The following is a 20,947-nucleotide window of genomic DNA, read 5'->3' on the forward strand; positions in this document are numbered from 1 at the left end:
TGGTCCCCCCACCATGGCCTGACCCAGTGCCCCCAGAGGGTGGGGGGATTTGGACAGTTGGTTGTTCAGGGTGTGTATTTTCTTCGGTTTGTGTTTTGTTTTTTTAATCAGAGGGTTTTGCCTTTGGCCCTCTTTACGCAACTCCTGCGCCATCTCACAGTGTTTGATAGCATCAGGACCACGGCACGTGTCTTTTATCAGCTGGTTACAGGTAATGCTCAGATACAGCAAAACACAGCGCTGACGCAGCTGGGGGAAAAAAAGGATACGGTTTTAGCCTGAAGAATGGCTTGTCTGTTTTTTTCCAAATCTGTCAGCTAGTCTAACAAGAGATATTACTTCCCACAAACCTCGCCTTGCTTCTGGGAGGACTGCAGGCAATAAGAGCATCTGCGCATGGGGAAGGGGGTGGCTCGAAACACGTGCACCTCCTGCTCCCTCAGTGCTGTAGCTACGAACAGCTTGTTGCAAGGCACAGTCCCTTGCGCACGTCTGCCAAGCGAACCAGGGAAACGGCCCCGACAGGAAGCCGAGTCTGAACAAAAATGGTGATCAGGAGTTCAGTCCTCCGGGAGAGCAACCACCTTTGCTAGGTTCTATGCTCTGTCTTCATCAAATTTGCTTTTTTATTCCAAAAATACAGGTAGGATCTTCCATACTGTTTTTTCCTTTTGGTTAAGGGCTTTCCACTGCCGGTCTGATACACCAGTGCCAGCACTGGGAGGTTAGCCAAGACCTCTGCCTGATGCAAGTCATCAGCATCTCTTTTTGCAGGGACCCATAGGCATAATCCAACCTTTCGCAAGCCAGTTCTCAGCCCGGGAAACTCAGACCAGTCCCTGCCCACCTCTCCCCGAGCAACGACTGGAAAACGGCTCTCAGTGAAAGAATAAAAACGTTCTTGCACGCTGAAGAAGAAGGGCCGGCTCACTGGAGCCTGAATCCCTGCCAGGAGAAGGGGAAACGTTAGCGGAGAATTTGGGGCTCGCTAGCCGCCCTCTCGCTAGGATTTCGGGCTGCTGCCTGGCGTCGAGCCGGGTGCCTGCAGCCCCAGAGATAGGAGCTGGGCAAGGCCGAGGCTGCTCTCTGCTCCCCGGGTGTGAAGCACAGACAAGTCCCTGGGATCAGTGGAAACACAGCATTAAGCAGGGCAAGAATCGGCCCCCGGTTTCTAAGAGGGAGGAAGACAAGGCCGAGGAAGAGGAAGAGTACAGCCAAGCCAACCCAGCAGGACGCCCCAGAGGAGTTTCACGTACCCTGACAAGTACAGTGGGCGTCAAGCAGATACCCACAGGTGCAAGCACACACATACAAAATGGTGGAAAATACCAGTGTTTCACTCAGGCTCCTTGGCCCTTCCAAAGTCACCTTCTCTTCTTTCTCTCCTCCAGATTAATGACAAAAGCCACCAGAAACCACGGACTACTAACAAGCTATAATAAGACCTCAGCTGACTCAATATCAGACATGAAGGTGTTTCTGTTAAGTAAGACAGCAGCTGAGCAGGTACATAATACAGCAGCAAAGGGCAAAAAATCCCCTTACTTGTGAACCTCCAGGCCCCTGGTAACCGTCAACGGTGCTGCTCTTCCTCTGCTGGTTATCCCCAGCCTCGCTCTCCTACAAGTTACGGGATGGCAGGTTACCTCAGTGAGTCTGGCAGAAGGGTTTGGAGCTCCTCTCTCCCCTGCTGTCTTCCTCTAATTCATTATTTTAACTGTGAATAAGGAGAGAGGGGGGATTTTTAAATTGCCTTGCAAAGATTCCCTGCGGGAACGCACTAGCGTAACATGAACTCGATCACTCGCAGTTCATTGACAATTCCCTTTTCCATCGTCATGTAAAGTTAAAACAGCCTTGCTCCTAAACGACGTGGACGTAATCCAACGCCTTGTAAAATGGAAGTGGTTAGTTGTTCATCCGAGGAAAGGAGAAGGGCTGTGTGACTGCCCAAGTAGCAGTTCTGGTGCCGTGCGTTTCCACCTTCTCCCCTCCCACGACTGACTCACTACTAGCTGAATAGTAAAAAGCAGCCAATTTTGTTAAGTGCTAGCGGTTTCTTTTATTCATATCCGTATAATTCTTCATATTAATGATTTCTGCTGCCCTCGTACAAGGACTGGGATCTCGTGATGCCAACCGCACAACACAGCCTCAAGAGAGCTGGCTGCACCTTTGCCATATAGCCCGACTCAGTGGACAGCTGAAGGCTACCCGAGGTCACAGGTAGCCCCTTGGATTTGGAGGCCTTGAGGGTCCCCTCAAGTCTGGTCTGGTGTTACAAGTCAGGATTAGCTGAGCAGAGAGCAGCTCCCATTTGTCAATGACATCCCAGCAAGGCCAAGCTTTCTCACCAGGGAAATCAGACATGAGCACAGTGACACCACCTGTAACTCAGGGCTGGACATCCAGTTAGGGACGGATGGTGAACCACGGATGAACGGTCCTCCACAGGAGCCGTCTCCAATCCTCAACACATGGTGGTAGGTCGGAAGATGCAGGGCCAAAGGGAACGACCCGTCAAGTCAGGGCTGCTGTCCTGCTCACGCTAAATCAGGGCCAAAATTTCTCCTGGAGGAAACAGCGTTGGGTTACAAATTACAGTATTTCACACTAGCCAAGTGCGTGCGTGAGAAAGCATTTGAGCCTGGACTACACTGCTTCTATCTGCTCTGGGCTTTGTGTCACTTAAGGCACATTTGCAGGACTCGAGCCCTTGGGATGAGCCAGAGGAGAGGCAGCTTCTGGGATCCCTGCTCATCCCCTCCTTCCCGGCACCGCCGCGGCAGGCCAACCCGCAGCCCCTGCCAGGGGAGAGGCAGCCCGGGCCGCAGCGGCTCCCTGCCCTGGGGGTCTCCAGCCGCCCGCCGGAGGCAGCGGGCTGGCAGCAACCCAGGGAAGCGGTAGCAGAAGGCAGGTTTTGACTCAAACCCAAACAGAACATATTTTCCTTCCATTTATACTCTACGTGATGATCATTAATCTTTGGGACTACACTGTCTCCAGAGGAGGCTTTGCCTGCACAAACTTCCCTTTTGCACAGTATAGACCGCTCCAAACCACTTCTTGACTTAACCCCAAATGCCTCCAGAGCTCCAACACACACCACAGGCAAAAAGCTGCTGCTCTCGGAGAGCAGAGCGGGGATCAAAGAAGCCTCCTACACAGAAATCCAGGCTATGAGGCACCTGGGACTTCTTCACTGATGGAACAAGAGAAAAGAGGTTGCTATCAAGCACAAATTGCAGGGAGAAAGCGGTGCATGCAGGCCCCGAAGCACTTCGCTACCCGTGCAAGCACAGTCCCATTCACTTATACTGAACTATTGGGACCAGCTTTCCCAGCCACGTACAGGAGCACAGCCCCATGGTGCAAACGGAGTCCCTGCAGTTGATACCTGGAGATGCTCTTAACCCTTATACAAGCAGCATCCTGGGTCTGGAGCAGTTTGAAGCATGTGTTTTCAGGTTCAGGTGAGCAAATCTGCCCCAATAAAGCGCGAGACTTCTCCCAGCCGCAGAGAGTGCACCTACACTTTCAGAGGAGGCCTGGAACTGACCCTGTCTCGGGGCCTGGTTTTTGTTCTTTATTAATCCTTTCCACGGGCCTTTGCTCTCCTGGATCCCAGCCTGCCTGGAAGCAGCAGCTACTGGAAACCTCGCAAAGCTTTCCAGCCCGGTGTGAAACACTCTCCCTGGGGAAGGTTTAACGCACTTCAGGTTTGCGTCCAAGCTTCCGGGGGCTAAGCCAAGCAGTCATCCCGCTCTGCAGCTCGGGGTGCTCACCTGTCAGGGATGGCTCCCGACCCAAAACACCGGCTTTCGTCCTGAAGCAGCCTTCGCAAGAGCGGGGTGGAGCGACCAGCTGCTGTAATCCTTTACAGATTGCTCCTACGGAGCAGCGAGACCCTGGGCCGACAGGCAGACGGGTGGATTTGCTTCGGCTGCGCAGCCACAGGCGAGCAGAAGCTGAGACAGCACCTGGAGAACAGCTCGCAAAAGGAAGCCATCGAGGCTACTAATGCTTTTCTCACAAAATGTCCACCTCTTTTCCCATCCCAGCAGTCTCCCAGGCTCCAGCAGTCACCCTCCTCCTGTAACTGAACTGCACAAACAACGCCTGGCGGTCACCTCCGCGGAAAAACCCAACTGCCAGGTGAGGTTTAGAAAGCTCCTAGTAACACCAAAACCCAAACGTGGCTGAGGCATGCAGAGCCAAACTGTCTCCTATCCAAGAGAGCTAAAGCGTGCATGCCAAAAAGCCCCTTTCCCTCTCTCCCTTTGCTGTTTTATTCTCCGGACTTACAATGAGGGCCATTCTCTCCAGGAAGGAGGAATCCAAAACCCTCCCGCTTTTTATCGATTCACTGCAAAGGGAAGGTATAGATCCTCCTTCGCCGGCCAACTTCCCATTGAAGCATCCCCTTCAGGCCCATGATGAACCAGCGGAGCTGAACCAAGAGGAAGCAGCAGCCGGGGGCTGTTGAGAGCTCGCAGAATCGACGTTTCCGACCGACTGCCTCCCGCGCTCCTGCGAGCCCCTCAACCGCGAACGCCGCATTCACCGGGCCAGACGGGAAGGGAAATGAGGGGAGAAACCTTTCTTCCCGTCGCCGCTCTCTTTATAAAAGTGCCACCCCCATCGCCCACCGAAGCAACGGGGCAACCTTGAAATTCAAGCCAGGCGTTGGAACGAGTTGGCTGGGTTAGAGAAAAGAGCCCGTAGGCCCAAGGTGGCCACGAGGCACAACAAAGCAGCCTGCAACAGCCAAGCGGCCTTCTGGATAAGCCCTTTCGGGGCCAGCCCAGGGTGGCTTAGTCCCAGGGAAAGAGCCGCGACGGGAGCTGCAGAAGGCACCCGTTACCTGCAGCCACCCTCCCACGCAGGCGGATGGGCCAGCCCTGCTTCTGGCCTGCCCATGTCAATCCCACCATCACCTCCGTCACCTGCAGCATTTCCAAAACACTTTCAAGACCCTTAATTTTGCACAAGAGCACTTCAGGTAAATTATTTCTCCCTGTGCGTAGCAGCGAGCACAGCAGAGCCCCAGCTTCAGGGCAGCAGCCACATGCTATTGCCACGCTGTGGGCTCAGATTAACCTTGATGCCCCAAGAGGCAAAGTGGCCACCTGCCACTGCATTTCGCAGGAACGACGTTGTGTTGCCAGCCACGGTACAGGGGGGCCCGGACCCACTGCCCAGCCCCACCTCCCCAGCCAGGCGCAGGCCGCATCCCGCCCCGGACACCCGGACACCCCCTGTGCAGCCGTACCACCTTCCGCAACACCCCTGGCCCGGGGTCAATCACTGCTTGGGCACTTAACTGCATGCCTTGACATCCCTCTCTCCGTGAGTCCAAGCGCACCTTACCCATCCTTCAGCAGGGCCACTGGGTCTTCACAGCCTGGTCTCTGCAGGGGATCCCCTGGTGGGGTAAGGGTTTAGTCCATCTGTAACACCGGTTATACTCGCTTTCCTTTACAGCTTTATAGCCACACACACTGAAATAAATATTGGCAAAACGTATGGAGAGGTGAAAACAGCGGCAAGGGCAATAACTGGTTTGTGGTCCTGCAGCAAGACAGCAGCAGGACCTCAGGTCTACCCCCCCCCCCCCCCCAACCCACGACCACCTTCCTCGCCAGCACACGGGAGCATGATGCAGAATGGCGACACGGGGAAGTTCGCTTTTCCTCCACGCGATCCCCCACCACAGTGCAAAGAGAAAATGCTTCAATCTGCACTCCTGCCCCGGCTCCGGGGGATCCAACAGCAAGGGTTTAGGTCACGCAGGAACCACAGCTCCTCGGGTTAGGAACTGCCACTGACCGCGTGGCTGTGCAGCCCTGCTCAATGGTTTCATTTGCTCGGGACTACCGCAACCCAAACGCTAAATAACAATGCTTCGCTGTCAGATGTCCCTTTGACAAAAGCCCGTGGTGGCGTTCGGATCAATACGGGCCCGATAGGAACGCTTCTTGCCAGCTGGCGGTGATGGCAGCTATGAGGCAGAGATGCATATAGATCCCCTCCGACTTGCAGCGACTGCGGCTCGGGCTTGTTATGCAGCCAGATTCCCCACTGCAGGACATAGAAAAGCGCCTGTAGGTGGCCCAGAAACACTGACTTATTAAAAAGAAAGAGAAAAAAAACCACTGAATGCAGCGTCTGTCACCCTTTTGCCGAACTGTTATTTTTTTTTGTTTGGTTGCTGCTCGTTTTCCAAAGATTTACATTTTTGTGTGTGTGTCATTCGCTTTTCATGCATTTTGAGACTTTAGAGTTTAGAAATTCAAAACACTTGTCAGTCACGTCAATCCTTCTGGACAAAACATAGCTGCCACTTGGATGGGTAAAAAAAACCCAAACAAAACGCACTTTCTATCAAGCTGTGACTTGGTCACCCCACTCAATGCAGCCAAGACAATGTTTAGCGAAAGCAAAAAGAAAGATCTGAATTTTCATACTCGTCGGTGGAACTAAATTGATTAAGTCATTTCCTAGGTAGGTCTGAAATCTTCTGCAACAATTTTTGAAAAGAAAAAGAAAAGTGCCCCCCAAAAAAGGGAAAAGTCACTACTGCAAAAACATTAAATGTGCTTGGATAACTCAGAATATATGTTGGCAAGGCAACATATCTCAGCTTGAACAGTAAACCTGCTATGTCAGACGCTCTGCAACATGTGAAAGAGACTTAGGTTTCAATATCTCATGCTGAATTTGCTTCTTTTCAGCTTTTCATGGTGAAGTATTTGATGTCAATCCTTTCACTGTTGCAATCGATAGGGGTGACCTTACTTAAAAGTTTCCTGACCTTTGCTGTTGTCGGTGTTGTTCTGTTAAAATGTAATCTAACTCTTCTTCTTTAGTCTGGAAATAGCACTGTACAGACAGCAAACATGATGGCGGTTTGTTTTTCCTCCTGCTAACCTACAGAGTAGAGGTAAAAACATCCATCATTAAAGTTGGCTTAAAGCCAGCCGGTGTCCAAAGCTGTATGACGTGTAGCAGCCCAGACCCTCTGCTGAAGGGGATCTGTTGAGTTGCGCTGCTCTCATACTTTGCACGGGAGCTAAGCCCATCTGCATCTGCAGAGGATCTGGTTGGTTTCCCTGCAGTTCTTTTTAAATCATAAGCCTAAATAACCAGCAAAGCCTTGCTCGGAGGCGCTCGCTCCTGTGTGTTGAAGAGCGCCCCGCTCCAGCACTGCGAGACGGTTGCTTTCCGAGTGAGCTAGAGGAGGGAGGGCATCAAAATCTGCCTTCAGTGAGCTGTTCCTCCACCATGACGCACTGAGGACAGCAGTGCTCGTACGCGAAACCCCTCAGCACACAAACGTCTGCTGGGCTCATGCCCCTGGATGGGAAAAATCAGCAGAGCTCCCCATGGGATCCTTTGGAGGAGGCTAGTTCAAAGCCGGTGTTTATGCCTGAGACTTCTGTTTCTTCCCTTGCCTCCTGGCCATGGCTAGGGACCGTCCTTATTTTATAATCTAGCATCGGCTTTTCACATCTTGGTACTCTTCATGCTCTGCCCTTCAGTGAAACAGCAGTGGGATTTGTAACCGGGGCTTTGAGGTGGGGACCGAACCTGAAATATTTTAGCCATAGGACTGAAGGGCTTCGCTGGACTCACAGCGTCACTGGGACGTTGATATCATGTCGCTACTAAGAAGTTATCACATTTACAGGATCAAGGCCTTTAGCTAAGCCATTGCACGTATTCCACATAATCCTTGAGAAACAAACGGATTGAAACCTACTAATTAAAAGAAGAACAAAAAAAGTGAACTGCTGCCAAAGAGCAACTACTGAAATGGAAGGAGAAGCATTCTTTGCACAGCTGCAGGTGTTAGAAATGTCGGCGGCATGCTCCAGGGTTGGTTACAGCTGGATTGTCCCTCACAGGATCTTTGTAAGCCTAGCTTGAATCATATCGTAACCAGAACCACGCAATGCAAGTGCTTTTGCAAAAGTGAGTTCACATCATCTGTTTTGTTGCCACTATTACATCTTTGTGTATGGCTGTCGGCCGGGTATTACACTGCATTAATGATGCTGATGCAGGCACATGCACACGCGTGCATTTGCACAGGATTATTGCTAGAATTCCTGATCCTTCTCATAAAAAGCTCTATAAACCCTGGATAGCTCCCTTCGAATCAGCAGCATTATCCTACTTTAACTCTGGGGTGTAAATCAGAGCAGATTCTGGCTCAGAAGCTCTTTAGCCACACGGTGTAATAGAGAAGTGAAGCTAGAAGCATTTTCCGGGCTTTCCCCACCCCAAGGTGACAATAAATACAAACTAACCCCCCAGTATCCATCCCTGCTTGTGCTTCACACGCTACCTCCACATCATGCCCAGCTCGGCCCCCCGCGCTCCACACGGGGCTAAGCACCAATTCACAGAGCACCTCGGACCGGTCCAACTCGCCTCATCAAGCAGCTCTCTGAAACAGATTAAGATCTGGCTTTGGCAGCGCTGCCGTGGACACGTGCTTAAATATTGCTCACAGCTGAGTTATTTCTTGCTTCTAAGTAACTTTAAATGGCTTTTATGCTCAGTGAACTCATCAAAGGCTAGTATCTAAAGTCAGCAGCACTGAAACCATGAATTAGCCAGAGAAGAAACAGGCCAGTTAGCGTGTTAGGCGCTTCTTACAATACATTATCTAGATGGTTGCCAGAGGAGCTGATTTAAAGTCACTGTGCTACACCTGAATGTCGTTTATGGCTCATAAAAAGAAATCTGTGTTTGAGTAACAATAAAACAGGACTGCGCTTTCTATAAAGAAAATAAAATATCCTCTCTCATAGAGCAGATGTATTTTTATTTGCTCGGTGCCTGCCTCCGAGGCACGTGCAGCCTGACAGCACTGGAATCCTTTCAGCCTTAAAGTCAAACCGTTAAGCAGGGGGACTTGCTCCAACAGGGATTACGACACGTTACATTTGATTTTTATTCATTTTTCCACTGAGGCTCTTTCACAACCAACTCGACCTCTCTGGAAAGTGAGGCCCTGAGCGTCTGAGCATCGTACACCTGTAGCTGCCGGAGGGACGAGGGAGGTTCCCGGGCACAGGCGCTCCTGGGAATCAGGTCACTGGCCATTCCCCGAAGCTGCTGTCCTGCACGAACAGCGGGAGGAGGCAGCAACCCTTCGGGACATCCCCAGCTCCGGGAGTGGGACATTTGTCCAAACAGGATTACAACAGCCACCGCAGCAATTACTACACGGCACAGTCACTTCTGTGCGAGGATACCTGCTTTCACTCACCTGTCACCTGCTGATAAATTCTCCTTCACGCCAAACTCCAAGGTGCCCCAAACCTTTTCGGTCTCCGTGCAAACACCAGCGGGGACACTGTGCCTCACACTTACAGCGCAAGGTGAACCCACTAGAACATATATATCTTTTTTCAACCACACATCTCTTTTTTCCAGTTGTGCTCATATTTCCACCAAAGTTTGGAGGGCAATTTTCCAGACAAAACGATTCTGAGTCAAAGATACGCAACAACAGACACATTTGGTCCTCCCCTCCTTTTGTAAGGTTTTACCCTCCCTTGACTTCCCACCCAACCCGTTCGCTGCCATCCCTCTTGCAAAATCACGGCCACTCCAGGGTTGCTCACCTCCGACGCCAGACTCAGGCCGCCTGCCTCCCCGCAAGGGCTAACGCAACCCACGCCAGCAAGCCCACGCGCACGGGGCTGCGGGAGCTTGAAGGGCACGGGAAGGCGGTGACCTGCTCGGTCTTTCGGAGGGGGCAGCAGGACCTTGCCAAAGACCATCTCCAAAAGCAGGCAAGCAAACGTGTCCATTGCCTGGAAAGGCCCTCCTTGGCTGTAGCAAGCCAGCTCCGGAGGAGTCCGGCTGGGAAGCTGCTCCTTGAGTTATGACTTCCTTAACGTCATGCATATGGAAGGCAACGTGTGAGTTCTGCCTCTGTGCTGGAAGCGAGCAGACGCTCGAGCGAAACGTGGGGAGTCTTGGCCGCCCTCATCGGTCTCACCAGGCCTCCAGGGAATTCAGAGATGCCTCCACGGCGTGGGAGGCACGGCGCCCGTGAGACATCGCCGCCCACCCGGGGAGGCCCTCCGGTAACACAGGGCCACGGCAGCACCTCCAGGCTTGGGGGATGTGGGGTGGGGGTGCATTTCTCTCACAGTGGGGTTGACCTCCCTCCCTTTTCCCTTCCTCCCTGCAGCAACGTGACCAGAAAACATTTCAGCAGGTCACGTTCTTTCTGTCTGAACTAATCTAATAAGATATCACAGTTTTTCCTCCCGCTAGACCTTTCTGTCTGATCCCACTGGTGCTGATCCCTGGAGAGGACCTCCCTCGGGCAGATTCATGCACCTTTCCCAAACCCAAGCGCCGGTAGGCAGGGGTGACCTTGTGTCCCAGCTCTGCCCACCCGTTTGAGGACTGAGGAGACAAGCAGGGTGGTTAGCCCCAGGCCTTCCCGTGCGAGGAGCTGGAGAAGACCCAAGCCTGCTACGCTACAGCTGCTCACAGCAAGGGTCACGGTCTCAACTTTCACCTGGCCTCCCAGCCCGGCCCTGCTTTTGGAAAAGGCATTGCTCTTCCACGATTCAGCTCTCCAAGGAAGAGGCCTACTGACTTTATCTGTCTAGGCTACGCAGCAGGCCTGCAGGACCTCCCCGACGCTCAACGCTAACTGGGATCTCCAGAGCCGATGCTGCGTTGCAAAGTAGCAAACTGCAGAAGAAAGGAAGTTGGGAACTTCCGAAACGGAGGCGCCGAGCCAACTCAAATCTCCAAACTGGCCACAGCATCGCATGGAAACATACTGCCCTGAGATAGGATTTGAACGGAGCTACGCTGCTACAAACGTCTGCATGGAAACATATTGCCGGCACCCCCAGCACAACAGAGCGGGATGACAAAAAGCAGCAAGCATCTTCCCTAGGAAGTGTCTGCGCAGAGGGCTGTACAGCAACACTGTTTTAAACGTGCTGACAGAGCAGCAAAGCCCTTCTCTGCAACAGGCTCCTCCAGCTGGAGATGAACCAGTGCTTTTTTAAAAGCACCTTTGCAGCTCTGGCAATCCTCTATTTTTTAGGGGATCTTCTTTTGAGAAGACTGTAACATCACGGATAGAAAGAAGCAAAATACACTCATTCCAAAAACTGTTTGGCTGTTGGGATTTCAGAGGGACGAGGGCACGCTGTGTTTATAACAGGAACTTAAGCGTAATCTTCACAGCAAAGCAGTTATCACTGCGCAGGAGTTGCAAAGACACGCAAAACAGCAACAGCAAGTCAACAACAGGCTGTGAGACATCACTGATTTAACATTAGTTACCTTGTCCTGGGACGAGGATGACCATGACACAAGCGCTTCACTGGCTTAAAGATCTACTTCAAACATATGGCACCGGCTGAATTTCGCCCCACACTTTGACGATACGACATTGCAAATTCAGTGCAAACTATAACAAAGAAAGGAATAGATAAAAATGGATTTAACCCTTCTAGGACTGCTCACCTCTGAATATCATCGCAAGCAAAAACCACAAAGGACTGAACCCAGACTAGACCAAACCTCCTTATCGTTTGTGTGCTTCTGTATTTTTGTTCCAAGTGTTGATGCCTAAGCTAGAGACGCAGCCTTTCGTCGTTCCCAACAGCTTTTACCTTAAAAATCCATTGGTTTTACCTTCCCAAACCACGCTCACTCAAGCCATTCTTGTACGGACTCACTCCTCCCACCCCCTCCTGTCATACCATTCACTAGTCCCATCTCACGTGCCGCATTCAGTGCTTCTGCCTGCCATCCTGAAAGTGCAACCAACAACTGACCTGTCCACTGCCGCATCAAAGGAAGGGCAGAACGCGGCCCTGTGTTTTCTTCTTTTTGACTTTTTTCTGAGGAGAGGAATGGGAGGAGAGGGTGGGAAACAGCTCAAACCACTGGTATATATAGTTTTTCCAGCTCTTTATTTTACAAAAATAACTTACAAATAGAGACGACTCTCAGAAGTAATATCATTCATTCTGCGCATAAGGATACAGCTTTGTGAAGCATGATGTAGGAGTTAACAACTCTTACAATACTGTTAATTTTAACATGACGGTAACTATTCTACGGTACATACATTTTATGCTCCAGACATGGGTACAACCACCATATAGAGCTATGGTCAGTAAAGTGTGCCAGCCAACGAGGATGCACATAAGAGATCATGTCCATACTGCTATTTATTGCCGTCCTCTTACCTAGGACGGTTAAAACCAAATGGCAATCTAACACTCAGACTACAGCACTCTGGATACACTCATCAGCAATATACTTCAAATACATGATAAAAATATATTTAACTTTCAAATACAATTGTATAAGGTACACCAATAGCCAGAAAATAAAGTCTTGAGCTTTTAAATACAACACACTATATATATAACATATACAATGAGACCAAGAGGGAATCTACACATGGAAGAAAAAGCTTATCTTGAAAACGCATGTTATCTACGGTACACAATGGCTTCGTTTGCTAGAAAGTCTCTTCCATTTGCATAGCAGTGTTGAGAAGTCCAGACTGGGCTAGTGGGAGATAAAACAAAACACACCGACAAAATGCTTGGTTTTGGTACCACTTCCGTTCTGCGCCCGATTCCACTCTTAAATTACAGTTCGCTATTTCTCTTTTGTAGGCTGTAACTCATGCCCCGTTCATAACAAGCACAGGGGAAAGAAAAAAAGAAAGTAAGTCAAAGCAGCGTCTTTATGGAATTGCAATCATTTGGTATTTTGCTCCAGAGCAGAGTATTCTGCTTCTGACACTCTCGAAGCATCGATAAGTTTAGTGAGACCAGTTTTGGCCGAGTACTTGAAAATAAAGGCTTTCATGAGCTCGTATCTGTAGTTGCGGTTAATGAAGCTATACAGGATGGGGTTGACGCAGCAATGGACTAGAGAGAAACACTGAGTGATGTGAAGAGTGGCATACAGGAAATTCTCCATCTGGCAGCTGAAGGGTATGAAATGAAGACTATAGAAGATGTCAAGGAGGACAGCTGCATGGTAGGGTAGCCAGCAGACGAGAAACACAACAACGTAGGAGAAAATGATCTTCCCATTGCTCTTCCTCTCTTGGTCACTGGAGGCAGAGATGCTCTTCGCAAGGAGGAAGTAAAAGAGAGCAATGATGGGAAAAGGGATAAGAAAGCCCAACACAACGGAGATGAGCTCCATGCCAATCAGCCACTCTTTGAAGCTCTCCTCTGGATACACGGGACGGCAGTACGTTTCGTTGTTGGAAGAGACCGTCTTAAGATAATAGGTGTCTGGGAGAGAAGCACTGAAGGCAAGCAGCCACACTAAGATGCAGATGCAGCGGCGTATTATCTTCTTCTTGCGATTACTGGAATTGGTGAAATAGGCAACGGAGAGATAGCGGTCCACACTCATACATGCCAGGAAGAAGATGCTTCCATACAAGTTGATGGAAAATATGAGGTGAGTTATCTTGCATGTAATTTCTCCCATGTGCCACTGGTTATGCTGGACAAGGGAGACAACCCAGACTGGAAGGGTGATGACGACACACAGATCAGCAATAGCCAAGTTAAAGATGTAGAGGTGGGTTTCATAGCCAGTCATTTTGGCTTGGAGATTGACCCACACCACCACAGAGTTGGCCACCAGCCCTATGACAAAGATAAAAATGTAGAAGAAGGACAGGGTGTAGAGCAGGGCGCTTTTGTTAAGTGTGCCAGGGCATGCTGTTGTATCGACTGTGATGCAGTCACCATTGTGGCACGTCCAGTTGATCTCTGTGAAGTTGGCCATTTCCAGAAAATCAAGCACTGAAGCCAAATCGAGGGCACTCATGTTCGCTCAGTTGAGAATTCAAGTGACCTGCAGGCAAAATAGGATCAAAAGAAAAGACCTGAGTTAGCAGGGATATTTCTACCTCCGTCTTTGTAACAACAAGGGCATGCAATCTGCCAGGAGGACTCCGTACATTGGACGCACTGTTTTGGTGACACTGTATTCTTGTAAAGCACTTTCCATTAAAGAGATCCATGGAGGAAAAACGACGGCAACAACAACAACAACAAGACACATAACAAAACTCATCTGGTTGACAAAAGAGGTACAACGTTAGCTTTTTGTGCAATTTTTTATTACGGCTCATGTCTGACATCATCAGGTTGGCTACCGTCCCCGGGTGTGAAATCCGCAAAGTACACCGTGGCCAAATAAATGTCAGGCGACTAAACGTGTCTTCTCTAGCATAAATGATGATACTATCGCTTTCAGCAGGGGAATCTTTAAGCCATTTTATCTGCACTCCTTAAAGCGCAGTAGAATCGATCTGGTTGATGCACAGTACTGTAAAACATTCACCACAAGCTCTGGTAAGCATCTTGTCAAGTCCCGCTCCAGCTGCATTCAGCAGGAATGGGGAACTAAGGGGGCTTTGTACCCTCGTCCAGTTTCAAATTTAAATCCTGCTCCATCCTCCCCCCCCAATTCTACTTCACAAAGCATCCCCCATGTTTAATGATTATCACGTAGCACTGAGAAAAATCAGAGCTTGACTGCTGAGTAGATTCTGCTGGGCTGAAGTTTCCTTTCTAAGATGAGAGATTTTATTTACAAAATACTCCCCCATCACAGCTGGCTCAGCACAAACCACTTCCTCCCCACCTTTTCTTCTTTTTAAAATCTACTTTCCTGCCTCTTCAACTCCTATTTCCATTGGCAGACGGCGGACAAGGCAAGGGGCTACTTGCTAGGTTCCTTGCCAGCAGAAGGAAGGGCCCCAACAGAACGACAGGGCTCGCACAAAATCTGAGCCCGACTGCTAATTACTGTTGGGCTTTTGGGGCGGTGTAAAAGGCCTCCTCTCCCCCCTGGGATCCTCCCACCCCACGGGGCCTCTACCATACCACCCACGGCAGCAGCTCACCAGCCTCGGGCCTCTATTCGACGCCTGCCATCTTGGCCCGGGAACACCACGCTTCAGCCAAGGAACTTCTGGCACTCAAAACCTGCGGGGCTACGGCTTGGAGCGGGCTCACAGCGCTGGTAGAGGTGCCGCGTCCCTGGACGTGCGGTACACAACACCAAGGGGTCACACCTACGCTTCAGCGCTGAAGCACAGACCCATCCCATTTCCCCCAATGTAACACAGTGTTTTGTTTTAGCTGGAGCATCCAGGTGGGTTGCAAAGGAAGAGCAGGCCTGCTAGTGCTATCGGCAGGCTCCCAGCCCACCACAGGGAGTGCTACCTTGGTCCAGCAACTTTATGGCCTGGCACAGGCTCATTCCACCTGCAGACCTCAGAAAAGCTCTGCGAGCTGCGAAAGCCACATCTGCAGCTCCAGGAACTGCACAGCAGCTGCATCTCTTCCAATGCAGGGCAGTCAAACAAACTGGCACGGATACTGCAGCGCTCTGTCAGTCCTTCCCTCCTCCCAGCTCAGTTGTTACAAGTAGTCCTTCTCCTAATCTGCTGTCTGGCCACTGGAACATTTATTACAAGGAGGACAGTCCCAGCGAGCTGTCAGGGGATACAGCATGCAAGGGATCTGTCAGGAAAAGCATTCCTCACTCACTGTGCTTGTTAGCTGACGGTTTCAGTTTGCATTTCTCTTTTCTCTTCCCCTCCTTAGGATATAAAATTTTTTGGACACTTCTAACACCCTGAACTGTGGCCAGCAACCTTGTTCTTCTCCACTCCCCTAACACAGCCCATCCAATTAGAGGCAAACCGTATAACTCGCACCGTCCTTCCGCTTTCTGCTTCTGCCCTAGGGGCAATGTTGATTTGAGCGAATAAATGGCTGGAGTGTGCCAAGCCAAAAAAAGCACAGAGGAAGTACTCACACGGCTGTCCGTACTCCTGAACGTCCTCAATCCCACGATCTCTCCTCCCTAAAGAGTCTCTTGGGCGCAATGCAAGCTTCAGCGGGGCTTGCAGGGCTGCCTACATCAAGGAAACTCACGCAGAAAACTCCGCTGCCCTTAGATTTCATTATGCTGCCAACTTCGCCCCAACAAATTGCGAGGAGCACGAAGGAGATAGCAAAGCAAGGAACAGTTTACACGCGTTTCTGCGCTAAGCACCCTCTTCTCGCATCCCATCGGGGACAGGCTGCTGGGCCACGCAACCTCTGCTCTGCCCAGCCTGGACACCACGTTTTGCCGCCGTTGGCAGGCTCAAACTTCAGAAAAGGGCCCTTCATTTGCACAGCACCTCTCAATGCGCCATTTACATAATTGGCTCTTCCCAGACCCCCCACCCTTCCTGCCTGCCGCAGTACAGCCTTTGCCAAAGACACAAGCTAAGGAAGAGAAGGGAGATAAGGGGGGAAGATTACAGAAGAGGATTCAAGGCCCTATTGTCCCCGCGGAGGGGAAGTCGGTGGCACTAACAATGGGGAGGGACACGCACACATCCAAGAGAGATCAGATCTCTCCACAATCAGGGCCCAAATTGGCCCCGTGAGGAGATCTAGCCTATCATTTCGAATCCATACAGCCTTCCAGGCTTTCATCCTGCTGGCATGCCAAAAAGCAAGGTTGAGAATCAAACCAAGTTCAGCACCCATTTTACCAAGACTACCCCGCCTCGCATCTTGCTTCAGTAGAGTCAAAGCAGCTCCAGCTTCTGCCCCTATAAACACAGGGCAGAAAAAAACAGGCAAAGAAACGAGTAGATGGTGACAGCCTACGTAAAAAACTAAAGGCTAGAAAGCTGCCTCCCCCCTCACACCCCTGCTGGTTTCCATCAGATCTGGGCATGACCCACACTGCGCTATTTAAATCCAGACTCCGGTGTAACCTGCCCTGCCTACTGCAAGGAAGAGGATGTCATCTGTGAGGCTCCCAAGGAACTATAGCAACACAGACCACCACCCTATGTGGAGACCAGAGATTTCAGGTGTCCTTGTCCCACCACCCCCAGCGCTGTCTACAATGCCTACGCAGGAGACGGCACAGCTGGGGGGCATAGGCCCCCGTTTTGTCCAGCAGCCTGATCCACGTAGCTAACTGAAAACCCTGCAGAACACAGGATCAGAGCCCTGGCCAACATCACAGCAGCAGCAGACCTGCATCAGAGAGAGAGAGGATTAATCCATCAGCAGAGACAAAAAGGACTTTACATGGCAGCATGCAGCTACTCCCGTTCCTCCTGGGCAGAGAAGGATAGATCAGGACGATACCTGATGGAGTTTCACCTCAACAAACTTTGGAGGTCTACATCTGAGCTAGTCACCAGTCTCCCCCTATAGCCAGCAGAGAGAAATGGGCATCTCTAAAGTCATCTGATTCAAGTTCAGACTCTGCCTAAAAATGCCTCACTGACTAAAGAAGGACTTGTTACTGTCTGACTTTGGATAGATGAATCCCCCTCTCCTAATGAGGGCCACCAAGCTCAGGAGGATAAAGAGTGATTTAACTCATTTCTATGCAGGGCACAAGGACCGATCCTGCCCCTGCAGAGTTACAGGCCGCCTTCAAACTCCCTGTAACACGTGCTCGACGCAGGCGCAGACAGCAGGGCTCTCAGACTCAGAAGTGACAGCACGCTGCCCTGACCCAGCTCCTCGGGATGCTCGCTTCAGCCCAGGTTTTCCACCGTTTGAAGGACAACCAACCGTTTTCACCAGCCCTCCTACGTAGCCAGGCAAGCATAACACCTCAGGGCAGGCCTCTCGGCTAGAATAACCGACCCCACTCCTCTTTCCCCTGCCAGCACTCCATCCACGAGCCGGGCACCAAAGGCAGCCAAAAGCCCTCATCACTGTCTGAAGCCATCAGCGCTGATAAAGTCACACTAGTTGGCCCAAGGAGGCTAAACCACTCAGTTAAAACAAGGCAGGCTTAAATGCACGTCTGCCGCAGACCCGCACAGAGCCCTCGGTATGAATCCTCCTACCAGGACCCCAGCCCAGGGCTGCGACCAAAGGGGAGCACGGGGTTTGTGGAGGAAACACAGCTAGTCACCAGGCTTTCATCGCGGGGCAGCAAGTGAAAAAGAGGGATCTGCTCCCTGCTAGTCATCGTTTGGGCTCCAAACATTAAGACTGCAGCTGACGCCAAGCGTGCAGCGAAGTCAGCCTACCTCCAAGCCCGAGTTCCCGACCCCTCCTGCTGACAGCGAGTCTCCTGCTCTGTAGTCGCTCTGTTTAAAGCCTCAGCTCCCGGAGACGTGTGATCACGTGAAGTTCACCTTCACGTTCTTTCTCTTTTCTCCTCATCCTCACCATACACATCTTTCGAGGCAACTCAGTTGCAGAGAGAAGCGCAGCAGCATGATCCCCACATCCCTGTGCCTCAAAACCCCACAACAAGCAAAGCAAACTCCCCATTTAAAACAAACCATTCGAGCGTCAGACCCACGGCGCAGGCTAAGGTGCCCCCTAACTACCAGGACGGGGCTGTGACCACCCACTGCCAGACCTCTGATACATCCTGTGACCGAGAAGAAACCTGACTGCACGGTGTCAGATCGCTCATGACGAGTGAGGCGGAGGCAGGAACGGGGCAGCGGAAGGAGCCGGGATGCGGGGGGCTCACGCCGAGCGGGACGCTGCCGCCACCTGCGGCTGCCCAGCCCGGGACAGCGGCTCGGAGACGGCAATGCCTCGCTGGCTGCTCGCTGATTAACGACCCCGGGGATCTTACTGAATGCAAATGATGCCTAGCCCCAGCCTCAGCACGCCTCCATCCCTCCGCTCCCCGCGCAGGTCTGCCGCGTGCACGTGCATCCCTCCGCCCGGCTCTGCCTGCATGCCTGTGTCCTTTCGCATCCCCAGCGCAGCAATAAAATCTGAAACCGATACGGCCTCCCAGGCTCAAAGCCCTAATGGGGGGAGGAGCTGCAGCGACGGCTATATTCAGAGATTACCGCATTACCAGGCCAGGCTGTCTATAGTCTGGGATTAGCTGTTGTAACCTGAGCTCTGATTCCCACCCAGATTAGTCGGGAGGCGTGGAGGGAGCCCAACAGACAAACTGATATTTTTTTATTCCTAAAAATATACCTAGTGCTCTCTATAGACAGCAGAATAACCTAGAAACTCGTGCACAGAGCTAAAATTACATTTTGTGTCAACTGCATGCAATGCTCTTGCGTGCCACTACCCCTCTACCCAGCAGGCACGCGTGCCGGGGCCGGTCCCTACCACGTCTGCGTCCGTGCGCGAGAGTTATGGCAGGGAGGACAAGAGTCGCCACCTGAAATACTTCTTTGGACGCTCAGAGAGCTCATGGGGGCCAACGCAACCTGCAATACTCAGCTATCCCTGCACCTCAGGCACCAGATGCTACCGCGCTCCACAGCCCACCTCCAACTCTCCCCTTCCCACCGCTGGCCCAGGACCTATGAGAAAACCTGCTGCCTGGAGGCATCGCGGTGGTGTGGGCAAACTAGCTTTTGCCCTTCTCTGCAAGAGGAGAAAATAAGCTCTGCCAGGAGGGCCAGGATCACTGCTCCGGCTGGCCCAGGAGGGACAGCTGCCTCCCAGCCATCCCCCTCTGCCCAGAGGGCCACCACCATGCACAGCTTGACCCTTTCCAAGGCACGGGACCAGCCTGGTTCTCCTGGCACAGGGAAGCGGGCAGCAAGGCCCCTGCCAAGCTGTTTGGCCACCCTGAAGGAGCACCCATACCTAGCTGGTCCTCATACTCAAGGAGACTTTGCAGGATTGAGTCAGATGCATTTAAACCATCTTTTGCAGTTCTGAATTGCAAAACTAAGAAGCAAGTTTCCTGCACAGCCCTCCGTCACACCCAGGTGTGCTGAGAAAGGGAGCAGAAGTGACTGCATGCACTCTGGAGTTTGCAGCCAACAAGGTGGGGCAGGCACGGCTTGTGGGCACGCTGCAGCGGCCACCTACAAAAGCAGGTGCATCCAGAGAGTTTCCTCCCAGACCCTCCAAGCGCACCCCCACCTCCACCAGCCTCCGCAGCAGCAAAGTGCACGAGGGGGTTCTGCCAGCCCAGGCACAAACCTCACCCCGCAAAAGCCAGGAGGGGTGTGAGCAAGGCAGAGCCCGCTGCCCTCCCACTGTGACCTGGGGGAGATGGCTCATCTCCTGAGGCGGCGACAGCCTGGGGACACTTGCTGCGCGCAGGCTTCAGGCAGCCCGGCGGGGAGGCACGCAGCTGCTGGAGGCCACCGGAAAAGTTACCCACGAGAGCGTGGCTCCCTCGGGCCGCGCTGCTCCGGGCTCTCCGCCCGGCTCCTCGCCTGCTCCCCGGCGCTGTCACCCGGCACAAGCGCGGGGCTAGCGGCAGCCGGCCCGCAGGGAGGCCGCGGCTGGGGCCCCCCCGGCGCGGAGACCTCGGCCGGGGGCAGCGAGAGCAGGGCGGGACGCGCAGCGCGGCAGAAGCCTCCCTCCGCGGCGGCCGCCCCCACTGCCCGGCGCCCCCGGCCCGGCCCGGCCCCCCCCGCGCTGCAGCCGCTCAACGGGCCCCAGGGCCGCCGCGCCGCCCTTACCTCCCGCCGGCGGCAGCGTGGGAGCGAGTGCGCGCTGCCCGCCGCCGCCTCGCCTTATATCCGCGGCGGGAGACCGCCTCCAGAGGGCGGGCGGCGGGGAGCGGCCCCGGCCCGGCCCGGCCCGGCCCGCACCGCCCCGCGCCGGCGACCCCTCGCCTCGCCGGGCGGGGGGGGGGGGGGGGGGTCCAAAGAAAAGCGGCGGCTGCGGCAGGGCTTGGGGGCGAGGCGGCCCGGGGGCAGCGGCGGCCCCCGCCCCGGCTCTCAGCGTCGCAGCGAGGCTCGTCATCCCCCCGCTAAAAGGACCGGGAGGCTGGTTCTAGTGCTGGAAGCCTCAGCAGGCGGGGAAGACAAAAAATGGAAAGTTTCTTTTTCTTTTTTTTCTTTTTTTTCCCTCCCCTGCCACCAGAAAACACGGAGAAGACCGGGCAATAGGAGGCAGTAAACTCTCACCTCTGC

General features: G+C 52.6%; 1 protein-coding gene across 2 annotated transcripts; it reads right to left on the reverse strand.

The window, feature by feature from the left end:
• Positions 1-11,950: 11,950 nt before the first annotated feature.
• Positions 11,951-20,555, reverse strand: ACKR3 (atypical chemokine receptor 3). 2 transcript variants are annotated; one of them, XM_064515401.1, is made up of 2 exons: positions 20,492-20,555; positions 11,951-13,893 (listed from the first exon to the last, which is right to left on the reverse strand). In XM_064515401.1, the coding sequence occupies exon 2, from the start codon at positions 13,864-13,866 to the stop codon at positions 12,772-12,774; it is 1,095 nt and encodes a 364-aa protein (XP_064371471.1). In that variant the 5' UTR covers positions 13,867-13,893; positions 20,492-20,555; the 3' UTR covers positions 11,951-12,771. The 2 variants fall into 2 exon arrangements, with proteins under 2 accessions (XP_064371471.1, XP_025960487.2); XM_026104702.2 differs by lacking the exon at positions 20,492-20,555 and adding an exon at positions 14,951-15,073.
• Between the last annotated feature and the right edge of the window lie 392 nt (positions 20,556-20,947).

Source organism: Dromaius novaehollandiae, chromosome 7, assembly GCF_036370855.1.
Source record: "Dromaius novaehollandiae isolate bDroNov1 chromosome 7, bDroNov1.hap1, whole genome shotgun sequence".
Classification (NCBI taxonomy): Eukaryota; Metazoa; Chordata; class Aves; order Casuariiformes; family Dromaiidae; genus Dromaius; species Dromaius novaehollandiae.

What these genes read in the sequence shown, in the direction of transcription:
- ACKR3 (XM_064515401.1), bottom strand. Translation starts at nt 13,866, where the DNA reads ATGAGTGCCCTCGATTTGGCTTCAGTGCTTGATTTTCTGGAAATGGCC.